Here is a 20,463-nt window from a genome sequence, read left to right on the forward strand (position 1 = left end):
GGATCAGTATTCTAAAGTGTTACCGACATCTCAGATCAGATTTTTAAAGTACTACTTCAGAATGTACTAAGTGTGCACTTATCATGCTTATCATCATGTTTATTTAAAGAGTGTTTTTCTCATTACACACCAAATAATTGTAAGACCACTACAAAGTGAACAGCATTCGAGCTTAGGCATTTAAATTTCTCCACTTTTTTGCAGCTGGGAGAGGATGAGTGGGTGGAGGTTGAGGAGGAGCAGGAAGAAACAGAAGACAGTTTTGGTGTCGTGGTGAGAATGGAGGAAATGGACAAAATCGGTAACATCTCTGAGGCAAATTAGCAGATCAAAGTTTCTGTGGGGTGAAAAAGGAAGTGTAGATAATAGTCACAGAAAAAAACTAACTACACAGAAGCACTGGCACTGTATATGTATTATATTAATATAAATTATTATATTAAATATATTTCCAACAGTGATGAAATTCAACAACAATTACTTAAATACACTTTTTCTATGATGAGGTTGAAATTTTGAGGTTATTTTCTAATCCTGTATCAGTCATTTAGATTTTTTACTAAAATAATTCAGAAAACATTTTACTTTGCATAGCCCATATTTAATATATTATAAGATTTAAAATAACTAACAGCTAATCATTATTAGGTTGTATATATTAAAGGTGCTTGGAAAATATTTTAGTACAATAAATGTTTTTCAAAAATGTAAGAAATCAAAACAAAAATATGAAACAAAGATGCATGGCATTTCCAAAAACAAATGCGTTTTAAACTAACATTTCTCCTTGTTATTATCTCAGACATCCGTATTTGTCACTGACCAGATATGCAAAGAAAAAAAAGAGAGAGAGAGAAAGAAACTCTTCCTGTTTGACAGCTCGTCATCCGTATTGGGCGGAGCTACAAAAAAAATGGGCTGGCAGAAAACAACGTGTTCTCTGTATACATAGTTGAACGTGCCGGAATCAGTTAATAACAGGCAGTGACTCGAGGAGTTGACATTTATCAGAGGCTGTTCTGCGACTGACCTCATTAATTTCACCTGGCGTGGGAGCCGAGAGTTAAAGACAGCAAAAGGGACTCTGACATGCACTTTCAGAAATGTAAGTAATAAGACCTTTTAGTTTATTGACAGAATTTATAAAGCACAAAGTGATGGGGAATATAAGTTCGCTTTATGAAATGTGTAGAAAAAAGACAAAAATAGCCGACTATTTCAGGAAAAAGGTAGCCTACAAAAGCTGTCACTAGCACAGGCTACTAATATAACGTTATAGCCTACTTTTTTTAGGATCGTTTTAGGTAGCCTACTGATATGTAGACTTGATGTACAACACTTTTTAGGGGTAAATAAGGTACAAATGTGTCGTTTTTGAAAAGATACCGACCCAATGACAGCTTTTGGATCTTGTGTGTGAGAGAGAGAGAGAGAATGTAAGACGAGACGGGTGCCAGTGTTCGGGTTTCCTATATTAAGACCTCTATAATAAATTGACAGCTAAGCGTACACAAGTACTCCAAGATTATTCAATACAAGTATTTCGCTACAAACAACATATTGCATACTACCTTTATTTTTTACTGTTTACATGTTTTTTTATGACGTCAGTTCAGTGATGTATGACCGTTTAAAAATAGACAATTCATTTGAATAAAGGATCCCCCGACAACATAGAGTAGCCTACTTCATTTTTACAGCTATTTGGACAACCCCCTTGATAAATTACTCCTCCCTGTTCGACTTTCATTTCCCGTTTTTATTGGGTGTGGGGCTCATTTTTTACAGAGAAAAGCTTGTGAAAATATTAGCCTAAAGAAAATACAGGCTATCAGTCAACTTTAAAGCACGCATTTATAATACTGGTAGCCTAAATGTCACGTGGAATATGCCAAATGTCCAGAAATAAAGTGCAACCTAAGTTTCTTTTCTTTTTTTTTCATGACGTAATAGTTTACTGTCCATAGTCAGATAGCGTAGCGAGAGCCACGGAATCCCCGCGTCACACCACGCGCGTGACTCACTGGCCAGGGATTTCCGTCTTTGAAATTACTAGGCAGGGGTGCGAGGGTATCCCAGCCGCTCTTTCTGACATTTTAAGCTTGTAAACTAGTGTCATCTGACCTTTAAACCTGTTGCGAGTGATAATAGAAGCATTGTTATTAGATAGCCTTAAAGAATATGAATAGGCTATCAGGCTTAACGTTTTTTAATTTGACTTTTAATTAAAATACTAGTAGACAAAAAAGCCAAACCTTGGCTAATAACTCTAAAAACATAGAATGTGTGTGTTAGTCACATCTCAGTTGTAGAAACTGTAGGTTTATACTGTCCTATAGCTTTGTGGGTCCGATAGAGGTACACTGGACAGCATCCTGTGTGTGGATGTAAATGCATTTATATTTTTACAACTACTGTAACCTCAGATGAGTAATGGTCATGTACAACAGTTATTTCACCCCAGCAGCTCATTTCTAATTGGTTACTGAACTCATCGTGTTAAACCTCTCTGGTCTCTCTATACACAAAGTAAATAAATCTAAATCATTTAAATACATATTGAGACATAAATTTCTGAATTTGTGTTTCTTTAAAGACATTGTAGCCATTGTTTTAACTCCTAATTTTTTCTTAATCTTTCATTTGTCAGTTATACATGTACATTGTATATAAATACATTGTTGAACAGTAGCCCATCTTTTCTCTTAACTTTTTGAGTTAGCTTAAAGTAAGAGCCCGAGAAGTGGGGGAAATAAAATAAACTGGAATGGAGAACAAACAAGAGAGATAAGGAAAGGAATGATCCTCTCAAGGTTATCCCCAGTGGAATTTCCATCTTCCTCTTTTGAATCCCCTTCACCATATGAATTACTTAATGTTTTGCTGAAACCAGTCACTTTTCCTGTAAAGGGATACCTTGCAGAATGAAACACAAGTTGTTCTTCTGTTTGAGCTATAAATAGATAAATAAACCGAAATTAGTAGTTATACTGTATACAAAACTATTATCAGACCATGGAGGTGCATAATATAATCCTGACATACCCATAAAAGATAATAAAATAACTTCAAAGTGTTTCTCTCACACTGCAGTGTTTGTAAGAAATATCTGTGTGTGAAGCAGTAATTCGATAAATATCTATATTAGATTTGTTTCCTGGTGGCTGGATGAAGTATTGCAATTTGTTTGTGATCTATGCAGTTGATTTCAGCTCATTACTGCCACTCAACGAAATGCTAGACAGGCATCAAATCTGACTCTGAATCAGTATCTAATCATCTGTTCATACACCTCTGATGGGGCCCCTGTGAGGGACATACGTCACTGGTGCAGGAAGAAGATGTGGTTTGCCACAAAGAGCGTAACGGAGAAAAGGAAACAGTTAGAGAGTGTGCTGCGAGAATCGTCTCCATAGACGCAGGGTTGATGAAGAAGACAGGTAGACGTAACTTCACCACCTCTTTTCCAGATGGAATACCTTCCTCACGGGTGAGAGGATGAGCATAATGCTCCTTCGGTGGAAATTTTATTCTTATCTCACGTTTGGGGTCAAGATTTTGAAGAAACTTTCCTTCCTTCTGCACTAACATACGTAACTGGTGCCCACTGGAAACCTCCGATATTTGCATTCTTGTCTTTTTCAGTTTCTTTTGGTGACTAACACAAAGAAAATACATTTTAAGTCATACCAGCACCTGTTATTAAAAACGGCCCTGGGGAAATCACATTACTGGAGAAATTAATCAGATTCACTTGAAAACAACAACAATAAATGTATATCCAGCAATATTTACTGAATACGGTTATCAAAGGCATAAAGAAGACATTGTAAATAAATGGTTTTAATAGAAATGTCAGATTTGCAGATCTAAATCTTCTCTTCTAAATTCCAGTGAGTTTCACTATTATATTATTATGGAATATAAATTACGCATATATTTATTTATTGAGATTTTAAAAAACTTCATAAATTATATGAATATCATAAAAGTCTGTAATATTATTGCTAATATTGAAAATATTGATAAATCAACAATAACCATCTAGATAAGATATTTACTACTGTTCAAAAGTTTGGTCACCGAGGCCATATTTATTTGATCAAAATATATATATATTTTTACCATTTAAAATAATTGTTTTCTATTCTAATATATTTTAAAATGTAATTTATTCCTGTGATGGCAAAGCTCAATTTTCAGCAGCCTTTACTCCAGTCTTCAGTGTCACATCATCCTTCAGAAATCACTCTAATATGCTGATTTGCTGCTCAAGAAAGATTTCATATTAATATCAATGTTGGAAACTGTTGTACAGCTTTTCTTTTTCTTTTCTTTTTTGAAACCTTGATAAATTTTTTCAGGATGAAACAAGTTTTGAACAGAAAGTTCAAAAGAACAACATCTATCTTTACTTTCACATTTCATCTATTTAATCTATTTAATTTAAGCTATTTATCTTACAACAGCATTTAAACAGAAAACATCATAAATATAACAACAGTTTATTCCTGTGTCCACAGCACCGAAGGAAAAGGCGTGTTACCCTCTGCCCACAGTGAAAAAACTCCTGGAGCAGAAGAGAAAGAGAGAGACCTCCTCAGCACCTCCCTCCTGCTCTGCAGCATCTTACACTGCTGGTGGTGCTGCATCTGTCCCAGTGAGTCAAACTATTATATTTCAAAGCATAGATGTCTTAAGGCTGATACGAATGACTTTAATCATCCTCCAAAATGTTTCCAACAGGTATTGGCATCAGGACAATCTCCCACTGCCGGTGAGTCCGACCATCTCTGCTAAATGAGGGGTTTGCTTATAAAATGAGACTCCAGTGACATTTAGATTTTCTTTTACATCTAAAAATTAAGCTTTTTCTTTGCAGGAGCCAGTGCAAGCTACACAGACATGGGAGCAGTAAGATATGACCGATGGGAAGTTCCCAGCATTCATCAGGTACATTCCTCGCTACAGCAGTGCAGCTCATTCCCGTTCATGCCTAGTTCCTCCGCTGCACAAAACTTTATCCAGACTGGACAGACGCTTACCACTGGCTACAGCCCTCAGCAGATTCAAGACTGCCAGGATGCCCAGACAACACAGCAATATGTAAGAGCTCTATAAGTATTTCAGGCAGCATGATTATTGAAGGCTTACAAAATCGAAGGTTTGTCCATATTATGAATGAAAAAAATCAATCTATTTTCTGTTCTCACAGTCTATAACAGAGTGCCCTGTAACTGCAGCCGGGACTGATATGACTGGGACTGTCCCCATTCAGACCTCCGGCTTGTGCTGGCCATCTGAATCGAGAGCAGAGGATCACACAAGCCCATACCTTCTCCAAGAGTTCAGGCCCCAGATGGATATGGTGAAGCTGCAGGAGGCCAGAGTCTTCCTGCAGAACATGGATTACAGTAGAACCACCTGGCAGGATGATGATGGGGACACGTAAGTTAGAAGATATTCTGAACATTGTTTAGGGTGGAGATTTACTTCATTGGATGCTGTAACCAGGTGCCATTTGGAAGAATGGTCTGTAGTTGTAGCTTTAAGCAGCATAGGACTTACTTAAAATGAGTTCACAACTGTTCAAATGTTTTGGGTCAATAAGATTTTTTTAAAATGTGACAATGGACCACAAAACCGGTCTTAAGTCGCTGGGGTATATTTGTAGCAATATCCAAAAATACAATGTATGGGTCAAAATGATCAATTTTTCTTTTAGTAAAGATCGTGTTCCATGAAGATATTTAGTAAATTTCCTACCGTAAATATATTAAAACTTAATTTTGGATTAGTAATATGCATTGCTAAGAACTTCATTTGGACAACTTTAAAGGCGATTTTTTTGCACCCTCAGATTCCAGATATTCATATAGTTGTATCTCGGCCAAATATTGTCCGATCCTAACAAACCATACATCAATGACAAGCTTATTTATTCAGCTGATGTATCAGATGATGTAGAAATCTCAATTTTAAAAAATTGACCCTTATGACTGATTTTGTGATCCTGGGTCACAAATGTTTTTGAAAAAAAATCTATTACACTAACCAAGGCCTCAAAAATACGGTAAAAACTGTAGTTCTATGCTTTTTCAAAAAATGTTGTCAAGGGTTGTGCGACATGGTGTGACTGCCCAAAAACTGAATAATATTTCTGAATTAATTAATTTCTTAAAGTTCCATAATTATTTTTTCTATTTAAAAAAAATAATGAATATATGTATACTCAAATTTATTTAAATTATTTAAAAAATGTTGTTGGTTACACCACTTGAAACCTTTAGAAGCATTACATTTCAACTTTTTACTGAAAATTAAAAAAAAAAAGTCTAATTTTTCAATGTGGCAGTCTTATACACTTAAAAATAAAGGTGCTTCACGATGCCATAGAAGAACCTTTTTTTTTTTTTGTCTAAATGGTTCCATAAAGAACATTTAACATCTGAAGAACCTTTCTGTTTCACAAAAGGTTCTTTGTGGTGAAAAAAGGTTCTTCAGATTATAAAAAGGTAAGAAAGAGATGATTCTTTAAAGAACCTTTAACTGAATTGTTCTTTGTGGAAGCAAAAATGGTTCTTCTATGGCATTGCTGTGAAGACCCTTTTAAACACCTTTATTTTTAAGAGTGTATGTAATTGACCCGAATAACATTTGCAATCTTATTTAGATTTGCGGAAAAATAGCCATAAATCTTACTGTATTTCTGGAAATTGTTCAGTTAGTGCATTCCGTTAGTGCATTACCGTATAAGGTGTTTTACCAGAGGGGTCCACCAAGGTCTTGTGCGTTTCTTAACTAATGAAACCACAGTGTAAGCGTAAATCTTATGGAAAAGTGACTGAAAACAGCAAAGGTGTAAGATATCTCTGCACTGCAAATGAAAACTGAAACTATATTTTTACTCTCTGTTAGCATTCTACATATCTACACCGCGAAAGGCCTGAGGGAATATGCTTTTGCTGCTGCGGAGAAACTTAGTGAACTGGGGAAGTTGGACTCTAAAGAACACAAGGGCAAGGTGAATATCATGACAAAATAGTGTTAAATCTAATTCAAATGTACCAGGGATTTTTTTTATTAATGCACTCACTGACTATCTGTTCTCTTGAATCCCAGACTGCTTTGCTGGTGGCTGTAACTGCCAATCAGCCAGATATAGTCCAGGATCTACTCTCTCTATGTGCGGACATCAGTATCTGTGACGTCAAGGGTCAAACTGCACTTCATCTGGCTGCCACCTATGGTTTCCCTCGTGTCATGCAGGTGAGAGACCGCCCATTTGCAATCCATTCGAAATCAAAAAAAGCATGCTTGTAAACTACTATGATTTAATAGGTTATTCTCTATGCTGGACTGCGAGTGGACCTGGAGGCTCGTAATTTTGAAGGTATAAACCTTGACATAGTGTTCCATAAGCATCATAGTTACAGTAACTTCTGAGGAGACAATAATATATGGCCGCTGTTGCTTTTGCCTGGTATCTGTAGGTCTGACTCCTCTGCATTGTGCAGTGATCTCTCACTGTGCCACGATTAAGGCTATAAATGCCTCCTCATCCTCAACATGGTTAGCTGATGGCAGTCTACAGACTCAAGCGGAAGATAAGCTGATGTGTTTGCGGCTTCTTATTGATGCTGGAGCTTCAGTTCTCAGCCAGGTACTCCGTTTTATGGCCTTTTAATATTTTGGATTTTCAGTACAGCTTAATCCCAATGATAATAAGGTAATGTGTTAATTATTGCTAAAGGACCCCTTGGTGTATAGACAGATGGTGCAGGGACACTCATTAAATAATATTATTATAAAACTGAGTGTTGCATTAAGCCTGGCACATAATAAAATCAGTACAGTGCCATATTAAAGCCAACAAAATAATTATTATTGATTTACAGAGATGTAAAGTTTAGGGTTTGTCTCTTATGCTCACCAAGGCTGCATTATTTGATCAAACATACAGTAAAAACAGTAATATTGTGAATTCTGTTTTCTATTTTAATATCAGTCCTATGATAGCAAGCTGAATTTTCACAGCACTTCATTTTTTTTCTGGATTATTTAAAGAAAAGAAAGTTCAAAAGAACAGTGTTTATTTGAAATAGAAATATTATTGTCAATTTATTGGCACTGTTGATCATTAATGCATCATTGCTGAATATAAGTATACACCTTACTGTCCCCAAATTAGAAACACACAAATCACGGATATTGACGTTTCCAAATTATGGTAGCGATTTCTGTCATATAGGAAAAGAAACAATATATTTCCCAAATGTTCCTTTCTGACAGACAGACAAACAACTGATTTTGTCATTGTTCCATATAGAGCGGTTTCGTTTTGAGACTGCCGCAAAAGGAGGAAATCTCATTCATACCACACTTGCTTTGATGTTGCTTCAGTCTCACTTTATTGACTAGTATACCTTTGTATTTTTCAGGAAATCAAAAGCAACAAGACAGTTCTTCACCTGGCAGTGAAGGAGGGGAATATCCATCTTGTGCGCTTCCTCCTCAGCCTCCAACTCTCTAATATGCAGGCGTTCATCAACATGAAAGTGAGACACATGATGATGATATTGCATTGACTTTCATATACATACAAAATCATATTCAAGTAATATCACACTTGCCTCATGCCGCAAGTAATTGCAGCTGTTGTGAAATTTAATAACCGCACTATTGTGGGCGTCAAGTCAAGTCAATCTTATTTTTATAGTGCTTTTAACAATGCAAATTGTGTCAAAGCAGCTTTACATCAGCTTGATATAAAGCTGGGTGGCTTTATATCAGCTTTACAGTATTTAGACGGGGAAATAGTTTGTCAAAATAGTGTAATTCTCCTCTGGCCAGACAAAATCAGCAGTTTAAATCTAGGCTAAAGTAGAATTAGATTGTGCAAAGGACTCATCTGGTTCCTGTGGTCTTGTCCCGATGGCCGTCTTGGAGACAGGGTCTTCTTGTGTGAACAAGAAGTTATTGTTCCAAAGCTAATTTTACTGCTGCTTGTCTCCATTCCAGCAACATGCGGTAATGAAATGTTTTTACTCAGTGAATCATTATTTATAAACAAATCTGTTAACTGAATGAATCAATGGTTGACTCACTTGTAAAGACAGTCACCTGTTTTCATTCCTGAATGAATCTGAGTTTTTAACAAATTGGTTGCATGAATGACTCAATGATTCACTCATAAATCTGTTTCGTTCTCAACCGGTGTTTTTGAACCAATTGGTAGAGCGAATGATTCAATGAATGATTCACGTACAAAGACAGCCACTTGTTTCAATCCAGAATGAATCAGAGTTTTTTTAACGAATTGGTTGAGTGAACGACCTAATGATTCACTCATAAATAGTTATCTTTTACATTCCAGAATGTATCAGTGTTTTTGAATGTATTGGTTGAGTGAACAATTCAGTGACTTGTTCATAAGACAGACCCTTTTTTCACTCCTGAATGCATCAGAGTTAGTTTTTTTTTTTTTTTAAATGAGATCAAACAACCCAGTGACTTATAAATACAGTAAGTGAACATTCAGTTGAGTGAATGATTAATTGACTTACTCATAAAGACCACCACTTGTTTTATTCCTAAAAAAATAGTTGTGTTTGAACAAATCTATTTAAAGGGATAGCTCATCAAAAAATGAAAATTCTGTCATTAATTACTCACCCTTATATCATTCCAAACCCGTAAGACCTTTGTTCATCTTCGGAGCACAAAAAGATAGTGTTGATGAAATTTGAGCGCTTCCTGACCCTGCATTGACAGCAAGGGGTCTACCATGTTCAAGGCCCAGAAATGTAGTAAGGACATCGATATAAAACTCCATGTGACATCAGTGGTTTAACTTCTCTTCACGCATGTGTCATGGTACTCTCTGAACCCACGTCGCAGACTGACACGGAAGAGAAAAATTTGGTGAATAAAGTTATTATTTTTGTTTTCTTTTTGCACAAAAACTATTCTCATAGCTTCATAACATTACGGTTGAGCCACTGATGTCACATGGCCTTTTTTAGCAATGTCCTTACTAGCTTTCTGGGCCTTAAACATGGTAGTTGTGTTTCTGTCTATGTAGGGTCAGAAAGTTCTCGGATTTCATCAAAAACAGCAATTGTACTTAGCTGTTTTCAACATAATAATAATTAATGTTTTTTAAACAGCAAATCAGAATATTATAATGATTTCTGAAGGATCATGAGAAAGGTCCACAAATTGGCCCAACGAAGGTATATCAATGGTGTATGAAGGTTTCCTGCATGTTCACGGATATAAATATATACTTATATTTCAGCGCGCAAAGTTATTAAATTTAGGTTCAATTCAAATCTGACTCCATTTTATTATGACCTCGAAATTAGTTTGAAATGCAAATTGGTTGTTTGTCTGTTTCTAATTAGTATTCTTCGGACATTTGATTAGTTAACTCTTTACTTTATATTTACTCATTCATTAGGAATCTATGTCGCTCAGGGTGTGTCATGTCGGCTGTTTTATGTGGGCCCCGGGGTCACAAACCCACCAGTCTGATTATTAGTCAGAGGTTATGACTAACTATTTAATAGACTGCCCCATGCTTGTCATGTTTTAAATAGTGGTTCTGTTTAGCCCCCTACAGTAAAAACTTATGTAACAACTTATGTCACCTATGTAACAACTTAGCTCAAACAATAATCAGAGGTTATGCTAGTACTATTTGTCTAGCCCCCGATAGTTATATAACTAAGTACAACTTAACTAAAGCTGAGACAATAGTCAGCGGTAATGCTAGTACTATAAAATATGGTAATATTTCCATAGTATTTTTATCTAGCCCCCGATAGTTAAAATAACTACCTACAACTTGAATAAAGCTCAGACTATAATCAGAGGTTATTATGGATAGTACTATGAAATATGCCTGAACCATGCTAGTACTTCAATAGTATTTTATCTATCCACCCATAGTTAATGCAACTTCATAACAACTTAACTAAAGTCAAGCAGTTAATCAGAAATCTAGAAACTCACCTGAGGTGCCCCATGCTCCATCTAACCTGAGATCTAGTATGTACTTAACCCTGGACGCATATTTGTGGTAACATACTTAATCTACTTGAGAAAATAATTTCAGTCGGAATAAAATCAAATGTAACAATTTATTATCAGTCAGGTAAATGTGTATTATGACAATTATACAGCCAATTCAAAGATATCAAATCAATACAAAACATCAAAATCTCAAAGATGAATCTAAGAGTAAGATGCATACCTGACTTTAGAAAAATACAAAGTATGAACGGGCTCATTCTGGCTACAGAAGGACCCGACCCTTTTGCTGCAATCCTTTAAATACAAAACCAAGATAAAACATCCCCCAAATGGAGGCATGTACAAAGAACTGGAATTTGCATTAACGCAGGTCCCAGACCTAAGTAGTTTACACCGCAATGGGAACAGAAGGTAATTTGCATGAAAGACCCATTGCAGTAAGCAAAATATCTCTAAAATCTTCAAATCTTTATTACCTTTTAGTTTTCTTCTGTAGAAATGAGACCATTGTACCAGTCGCATTGAGACATTTCCAATGATACCAGACATGACTGTTCATTTGCATTGGCATTTTCATGTAATCATTTTGAGCAGACTGAGTAGAAGGAAGGATGGATGAAGGGATTTAAAAAGAAACAAATGGACAGAAGGGAAGAAGATTTCCTGCCCGTGTATGTTTGTATTGTCTGTTTCTCAGGAGATCAAAGTATCTGAGGTTCTTTCTTCATTACACATGTGAATGGAGTAATGATGCTGAAAATTCAGCTTTGAAATCACAGGAATTATTATTTATTTATTTATTATTTAGTCATTTAGCAGACGCTTTTATCCAAAGCGACTTACAAATGAGGACAACAGAAGCAATCAATTGTAGTGTTAAAACAACTAAAAATAGATCCAAAACTAAAAGCTAAAACTTTATAAATACTACTTATACACGTTTTAAAAATAAAGAAATTAAATTAAAATGACAAATGAATACAACAAAATTTCAAAACTTAACATTTAAATGAAAAACAAAAAATAAAGATAAAAAATATAAATATTAAAGAACAAAAGATATAAGAGTATAATAATGAAAACAAAAAAAACAACAACAACTATATATATGTATATGTACAACCACACACACATACATATATATATACATACACATTTATAAATTCAATATATATATATATATTTAATTTCCATTTAGTTTGAAGTATTAAAATAACTCAAATTAAATAAAAATAAAACTTACTAAAAGACCTATACAGACATAATTAATTCAGACATTATTTAACTAAAATGAAAATAGATAACAAATATCACGACAGTATAGTTTATCAGTAATCCTAAGAAATAACACTGCCAAACACACATGCTAAAAACAACAACTTACTAACACATAAGAAATGGTTATAAAAACGGAAACAGAAGTGAAACAAGTAGTAGAAAAGAGGAGAAAGTGATACTTATATCCTTATATCCCAGCCCGTTGGAGTCGCACGGGAGAGTCGATGGTCTTTACACTCTTCGGTCTTCACACAAGGAGGCCTTCACACGACAACTGCCGCGGCCGTTGCCGCAGTAAACTAAGCTTTTTTATACCCATCTAACAAAATACTAATTGAATTTAACTGAACACACTTTCCTTATTTTTCCACAACAAATGACCAAGCAAGCACAGACACTGACAAGATATGCGAGACAGAACGAGACCAAACGCGATATCAGCACATTAAATTACATTTTAAAATATATAAAACTGTTTATATAGGAATCCTCATCCTTATTCGGACTCATTCCACATGCACAGTCAAGGCTGCACATTTGTGTGAAAAACTCTTACTTGGATTTCAAGCATATAGGAAACCGTTATTTTAAATAGTAAAAATATTTCAAAATTGTACTGTTTTTCCTGTACTTTGGATCAAATAAATACAGGCTTGGTGAGCAGAAGAGACTTAATTAAAAAAACATAAAAAATCTTAACTGTTCAAAAACTTGCCATCATATACTGCGTAACCTGAAGAAAGAGTCCCTGAAAAATAGGCATGGCTAATATACAGAACTTCAGGACATATTAATTAAAAACAGACAACAGTGTGGACATATCTATAAATGTGTGTCTCCTCTCAGGCTCACGGACACACTGCTCTGCACATGGCCGCGGGGCTGCATGGAAGCCCCTTTCAGGAGGAACTGATCCGGCTGCTGCTGAGTTGTGGTGCTGATCCCAGCATCCGCAACCTGGAGAACGACCAGCCTGCTCATTTGCTGCAGAGCGGAGACAAAGGAGAGAGAGTGAGAGGTTTTTTTTTTATTAACAACCAGTCTGCCTGTTGTGGGACGTACCATGCAAAAACATTCTCTTGTACAGTTTCTACTATTTTTTCAACAGCATAGAACGGGATTACACACTAGCTGACACACCATTTCCCTCTCACTCTCTCTCCCTCAGCTCAAGCACATCTTGAAGAAGAAAAGTGCCTCCTCTAGGCGGCGGTTTACATCCTTACAGGACCAAGAGTGACCAGGACTGATTTTTAGTCCCAGCGTATCCCACCTTCTCCAGTAGAGATCTATCATCTGGTCATCTGGATCAAATAATAGAATGTACATGAAACGTTAATCTTGATCATTTTGCTAACCGTTCACCATCAAGATCACTCATTTTAAAAGTTAAGATCAGAGAGCTTTAAAAATTAACCCCAAAAACGTAATCTCTGGAGAAGAATGGGTTGATCTTCAGTATCCTTTTATGAGGAGTTTTACATATTGCATCATTTTTAGTATGACAGTGTATTTTTTGAAGGATCATTCATTGATTCTGTACCATAAAGCTGCTTCCCAGTTTATTTAAAGATGAAGTATGTTCATGAATAGTGATTTCAATGAAATCGTCATGAGGACTGTCAGTAGCAGTCGAGTTTCCACCTTCAATTATAAACCATATTGGTTTGATTTTTTGCACTCACTGTATCAGTGGGATATTCTTTATTTGTTTTGAGATGTATTTATATAGCTTATGGTTGGTGTATGTTGCATATTATTCTCTGTGCTCATGTTCATGTTACTTTCCCTCAGGGTGAAGATCAGTTATTTATTTCATTGTTTGATATGAATGACATAAGTTCTCTATGTAATGCACTTTTCTCAACAGCACACTTGATTTGATAGTTGTCCTTACAGGAGATGTGTCATCCAGCCATGTATGTGAATGTGTTATTTTGATGAGTCATATATGAGGGGTGAAATGTCAGGGGGTTCTGAGGTAAGAAGGTAGTTTTGTCATCAAGACCTACCAGAATCCAGATGTCACAATCATTAATATGATTTAACAATGTTATTTCAGTGGAATAGAATGAAAGGAAAGGTTTTTCTGTGTGGGGATAGTGTCCATCTTGTATCAAGATTTCAAATGCCGAGGATGTTGTTGTTGAGTCAGTGATATGCATGATTCATTGTGTTGAAGTACCCAGAGTCCCTCTGGAAATTCAATTGAGAGAAAACACACGCTAATATCACTTTCTTGTAAAACAAAGAGAGGTCTGTGCATTTATGAGAATTGGTTTGAAAGCAAACTGCCTTCTAAGGAATTAATTTATGAAACTTTGCTTATGTTTTAACAAATATCACGAACACTCAATGAATTAAACCATCTGACAAAACCAAACTCTGTGAGTATATAAAGTAGCATTAAAATTTGCTTGTTTCTTTTTAATATTATGAAGTGTCATCTTTAATAAATCACGTTTATAATTATCAAGTATTCATTAATGTTTTATTAATGTGTTTGTGCGTTTTGCATTATATGTCAACTGACCAAGCCAAATTAAAAGCTAAATAAGTAAAGACCAAGAACAAACCTCTGTAACTCAGGATATTTTATTGAGCCAAATGTCTTTGGTACATGACTAACATTTGGATGATTAATAAAAACACCTTTTCTTATAGTAACGGTATTGAGCTCTTTATTATGTCTGCTGTGAATGTTTAGTCAAACTCAATTACTTCATTTCAAGGCAAGCAAAAAAAAAATCTTTCATGAAAGAAATGAATAGCAATGAATTAATAAGCATTCCTCCATGCTGATCAAACAGATGTGCAGTGGCTCATTATTCTCTGAAATATATATGGACGATTTCTTATTAATACATGAGGCATAAATACATTCAGTTGCAATTAAATAATTTGCTTTTCAGTAACACTTGGTTGGGGACTAAAGAATTACTTTCTAAAGTGCTTTGTTTACAGGAATACAGTAGTCAAATATTCATGCTGTTACAATGGACATAAGATCATGTGTACCTCCAAGGAAGGGTTGCATCAGCCACTCGTGAAGTTTGACTTAAATTGAGATGTAAAGTTGGCATAGTATCTACTAGTTAGTTTGTATTTGACTGCACCATTAGTTCTTAAGGCAAGACTTTCCTATAGTTTCTAAGCCCTCTGTAAAGTAATGTTTGACTTGATTGATCCAAATGACTAATCTGTTTACAGAAAAGCCATGCATTTCAGTTTATCTGATGACATCAAAAATGTTAATGTTAATAAGCTAAATTTCTACTGAAATTTGACAAAATAATTGTGAAACTTTCAAAAGTATTTCAAATGCACTAAAATTCTAAAACAATAAATAAATATATACTACAAGACTAAAACAACTAGAAAATTGTCTTACATTTTGTTGAAACTTGGCATGCACAAGTTACAGGGTTACACACAGGACTGCATATAGTTCCATGCTGGAGAGCTATTTATATTTATTCAAACACTGTTCTGTTCATTAAAATGTCATATCTGTCTAAAGGACTGAAATCTATTAGATGAAACATGAGCTCTTCAATGTAATAAAGTCTGCTAGTTTTCTAATCATTATTCCTGATTGCTTCTGTGAATATTTCCATAAATGCCCTTTTAGATCTAAGCCTCATATAATAATAATAATAATATTAATAATATCAACAACATTAAAAGCAAACAATTCATGCATGAGTAAAATAACTGGGGTCAGGTGAGATGCATCATGAATGGTGTCATTCACACGATATCAGCACAAAAGAAACAATGTAGCACGTGTGCTACCGAGAGACGTAAAAATACAGCAACAGATCAGCATTTAGGCTGAGGTTACAAAAAGAGGTCAAGCAGGTTCGACTCTCCTCCACATTCCTGTAATTAACTTTGTGCATCTGAGCATTTCCTCTCGTTGAAATGGGTCGCCCTGTCGCACCATATGCTTTACACTGTCTGAGGTGGAACTAAAAGAAAACAAATCATGAAGCGTTAAAATATGACTGTATTTTTTAGTTTAATTAATGTTTGTGGTAGTGTACCTTCTGTCTTTGGTGGCTGAGGGCCTTCCACTGGACTAGATCTGTAGGGAAAAATACAAAAACACAATTATCCCACTAAGCCATGCTAGTCTGTCTAAGCGAGGTGTCAAATTCAGCTTATGGAGGGCCACAGTTCTGTAGAGTTTAGCTCCAACAGACAGAGCTAAACTTGTATGCACACACCTTTAGTTTTCAAGTCATCATGAAAACCTTGACTAGCTAGTTCAGGTGTGTTTAATTAGAGTTGGAGCTAAACTCTGCAGAGCTGTGGACTGCCAGGAACTGAGTTTGATAACCCTGGTCTCGCACTCTGAAATATTCAGCAAGCATGCGCATCTCCTTAGTCAAATGTAAGTGGTGTTGCTTGATTTAATGCAACGGCCCAATGTCAATATTATCAAACGATTCAGATCATCTCAGGTTGAAATGCTGAGCATTTTATCAGGCTACATCTACATTACTCTGGATACATTTGAAAACAGCATTTTTCATTTTAAAACATTCTCCATCCACACTACAGTTTTTAAGAGTTTTCCAAAAGTTTCTTATCCACACTGAAACATATGCTAAATCATCTTACTGCATATGCTTAAAATGTAATTTAAGCTCACTTAGATGATACCAAGAGACCAGGCTTGATGAACTTTTTAAAGTTCTTCTTATTTAATAAAGTTCTCCTGCTTTTCTTCTGGCCCAATTATTTTGTTAGCAAAATATCTCAGAATCGGTGCATCCAAGTCGCACTCAATTACCATATCTACACTGTAAAAAATGATCGTGATTTTAACGGTAAAAACTGTGAAAATGCTACGGTAAAAACCTGTTACATGGTTAACGGAAAGTTCCTGTAAGATTTACAGGGAAAAACCCGTAAACTGATGTTCCCAGAATTCCCTGCGTTCCATTTCAACTTCTGTTTGAATTTGACGTTTTTTCTTTGAAATAACTTGTTTCTTCTTAGTTTTTTCTTATCAGTTATGTTTATTAGGGTTGTATGTTACATCTAATGTTGTTAAATTAATGTTTATAGCATATTTCAGTTTAATGAGTCTCACCATGATGGTGTTTAGTGCTTGTGTGAATGACACTGTGCACCTTCTGGAAATGCTATTGTTTTAAAGTTGCTTGTGATGGGTTTTGGCTCATCATGTGACTTTCTCACCATCACCTGCATTTGGTGGTTATCAGTGTATTTCAAAGGAACAAAACAGATTTCTGTACTTTAATAGGTTGGTATATTAAGATTATATCAGTTAAAAAAATTACGGTATTTAACTGTAAATTTAAGTTAAAACCGTAAAACCTAAAACGTTGCTACCATATTTTTTTACGGTAGAATTCTGGCAACCACAGCTGCCAGTTTTTTACCGTAAATTTTACAGAATTGTTTTTACAGTGTACCATATCTATACCACATTGACATTTAACATTTAGTCATTTAGCAGACGTTTTTATCCAAAGCCTCTTACAAATGAAGTCACCACATGACTAAACATGTGTCATCGTTTTAAAATAACTCCACTTTTACAGTCCACATGTCAACTTTTTCAAATGTATCCACTTGGGTGAGTGTCTTCAAAAAGCAGAGCTGTAAACAGAAGGCCAAACCCTAAAATGTAGAGAAAAAGATGCATTTTCAAATGTAGCCAGTGTAGAGGTAGCCTAGTCTTGATACACACTGCCTAACCACTTTAGTTCTTGATTTAGGAGGTGTCAGAACAACAAACTTTCTGCTTTCTTGTTTAAAACATTGAACAAACTGCAGCTTTCACAGTATGAACAACACAGCAGGTTTTTTTGATACATCTGGGCGTGCAGGTAAAACATGCTGTTGTTGGATAGATAGTGTTGTTGAGCTGAAAAAAGAAGCTGGTCAGATTCAGTTCAGAAACCAATAACTTTAGAAACCAGGGGCTGCATTCAAAGAGTACAGGAGCTTTCCAGTGAACAGACATGGGACCATCGATTCGATGTACATCTTTTATTTCTTTCAGGACGTTTCCTCATCCTTATTCGGACTCATTCCACATGCACAGTCAAGGCTGCACATTTGTGTGAAAAACTCTTACTTGGATTTCGAGCATTTGAACTTTTTACCTGTCAGGGCAAAGAAACATTAAGAGATGGTGAAATATATAACAGAGGGACTTAGATTGGGGTCATTTGTGACCCTGGATCACAAAACCAGTCATAAGGGACAATTTTTTGAAATTGAGATTTATACATCATCTGAAAGCTGAATAAATAAGCTTTGCATTGATGTATGGTTTGTTAGGATACAATATTTGGCCAAGATATTATTTGAAAATCTGGAAACTGAGGGTGCAAAATAAAAATAAAAATATGGAGAAAGTCGCCTTTAAAGCTGTCCAAATGATATCCTCTGCTATGCATATTACCAATCAAAAATTAAGTGTTGATATATTTACGTTAGGAAATTTACAAAATATCTTCATAGAACATGATCTTTACTTATTATCCTAAAGATTCTCGGCTTTTTGACCTATACAATGTAATTTGGGCTATTGCTACAAATATATCTGTGCTACTTAAGATTGGTTTTGTGGTCCAGGGTCACAATTAGAGTTTAGCCAGTTTGTAACAATTGCAAATTTTTAGTACTTAGACAAATGGTTTGGTGGATTGAGAGAATGTATTCACTATACACTGACTGAAGTAAAACTGGACTGACTGTAATGCCAGGTAAATGTCACTCTTGATGATGATAACATTTTGTAACATGACAGCCCTTACTTACTCAGAGCAATAAGAATCCCAGCTACAAACATAACCACAGCAAGGATGACACCCGTGGTCCGCAACGTCTCGTAATCTGAGCTCAGAAATCAAGAGTGGTGAAATACTTCTTTATTGGCTTTATATGTAAAAATAAATGTATTCCCATGCAATATTCACATTCTTACCGTAATGAAAGGCACTCTGGTCCATATACTTGTATGATTCTGCAAATACATGTAAATATTTTTAACAACTATTAAACAAAACGAACCCCTACAATAGATTTAGTATGGATCTTAGGAATGATTCACAATTGATGGAGTGAAGTAAGGAAGACAATGCAAGGGACAGAGTTCAGCACCATGGACAGATGCTGGTCTATTGCATATAGAAACATTACACTGGACAAGTCTTGAGCTCAAATAACGAGCTTATTAGCTGAAATGCATTCAGACCGCAATCGTTTGAAATACTAAATCACATAAATAGTGATCTCATTTAGCTGTTGAGCATGTACTAGGCAGAAGGGCATCTTGCAAACTCAAGGGTTTTTCACCTGAGAGCGTCAGTAATTCGGGTTATTGATTAGCTGCAGGCTCAGTTGGATGCATAGCGCTCTGAACTGCAGTCTCCACAAGCAAATGGCAAGTGGGCTTTCCTAATCAATAAAGCTGCCCAAACTGCCAATATTGAGAGCTTTTAGTACCTATATATGAAAAAATAGAAAATAACATGCAAGATAGGCTACATAACTTTATGATCGGACTTGTGTCCCGTTAGAATTGGCTCTAGCGCAATGATGCGGTTGTGTGTGAATTCAGGGTTTTATAACGGCTTACTTAGCGATTTTCAGCACTCCTCTCATAGTTCACTCTAAAATATACTTTACTTACCCTCATGTCTTTACAAAGCTTTATGACTTTGTCTTTCTTCTCAGGAACACAAAATGAGGCTTTTGGCAGAATGACAGTCACTCCCATTGTAAGCTATAGAAAAAAACTAGGCTGCAAGTCTTAAGACTGTCATTCTTTCTAACATTTAATTTTGTTGAAACGATGTCATTTGAAATCAATGAACTATTTAAACCATCCGTCCAGCCCGATTTACGTTTTAAATGCATTATCTGCAGTATGCAAGCAAATTTAGGAAATATAGGCTAAATGAGACTGGAATCGCTGAATATAGGACTACATAATTTAGCTATATAGCCTATTAGCCTAATTTCTGTCAAATTACATTGAATTAGTCTATTTCATTGAATATTTTTGTTATATTCACGACGAACAGCAAATTTCTCAAGTCATTTAACAGCAGGCTACACTAAATTGAGTTTGATCATTCATTATTGCACAACCATGCAGTT

At 35.4% G+C, this 20,463-nt stretch overlaps 2 protein-coding genes across 2 annotated transcripts; one reads left to right on the forward strand and one right to left on the reverse strand.

Annotated features, from left to right (window-relative positions):
* The first annotated feature begins 944 nt into the window (after positions 1–944).
* LOC306877786 (NF-kappa-B inhibitor delta-like) lies at positions 945–14,980 on the forward strand. Its single transcript, XM_079429760.1, has 12 exons — positions 945–1,105; positions 4,524–4,660; positions 4,747–4,777; positions 4,883–5,106; positions 5,216–5,448; positions 6,919–7,024; positions 7,123–7,269; positions 7,342–7,393; positions 7,494–7,663; positions 8,442–8,558; positions 13,162–13,326; positions 13,484–14,980. Exons 1-12 carry the CDS (start codon positions 1,090–1,092, stop codon positions 13,553–13,555), a joined length of 1,470 nt encoding a protein of 489 aa, XP_079285886.1. The 5' UTR covers positions 945–1,089; the 3' UTR covers positions 13,556–14,980.
* Positions 14,896–19,310, reverse strand: LOC306878544 (uncharacterized protein; the record flags this gene model as incomplete). Its single annotated transcript, XM_079430979.1, has 4 exons — positions 14,896–16,286; positions 16,362–16,402; positions 19,120–19,194; positions 19,286–19,310. 4 exons carry the CDS (start codon positions 19,308–19,310, stop codon positions 16,107–16,109), a joined length of 321 nt encoding a protein of 106 aa, XP_079287105.1. The 3' UTR covers positions 14,896–16,106.
* Positions 19,311–20,463: the final 1,153 nt, after the last annotated feature.

Source organism: Barbus barbus, assembly GCF_936440315.1.
Source record: "Barbus barbus genome assembly, chromosome: 12".
NCBI classification, from domain to species: domain Eukaryota; kingdom Metazoa; phylum Chordata; class Actinopteri; order Cypriniformes; family Cyprinidae; genus Barbus; species Barbus barbus.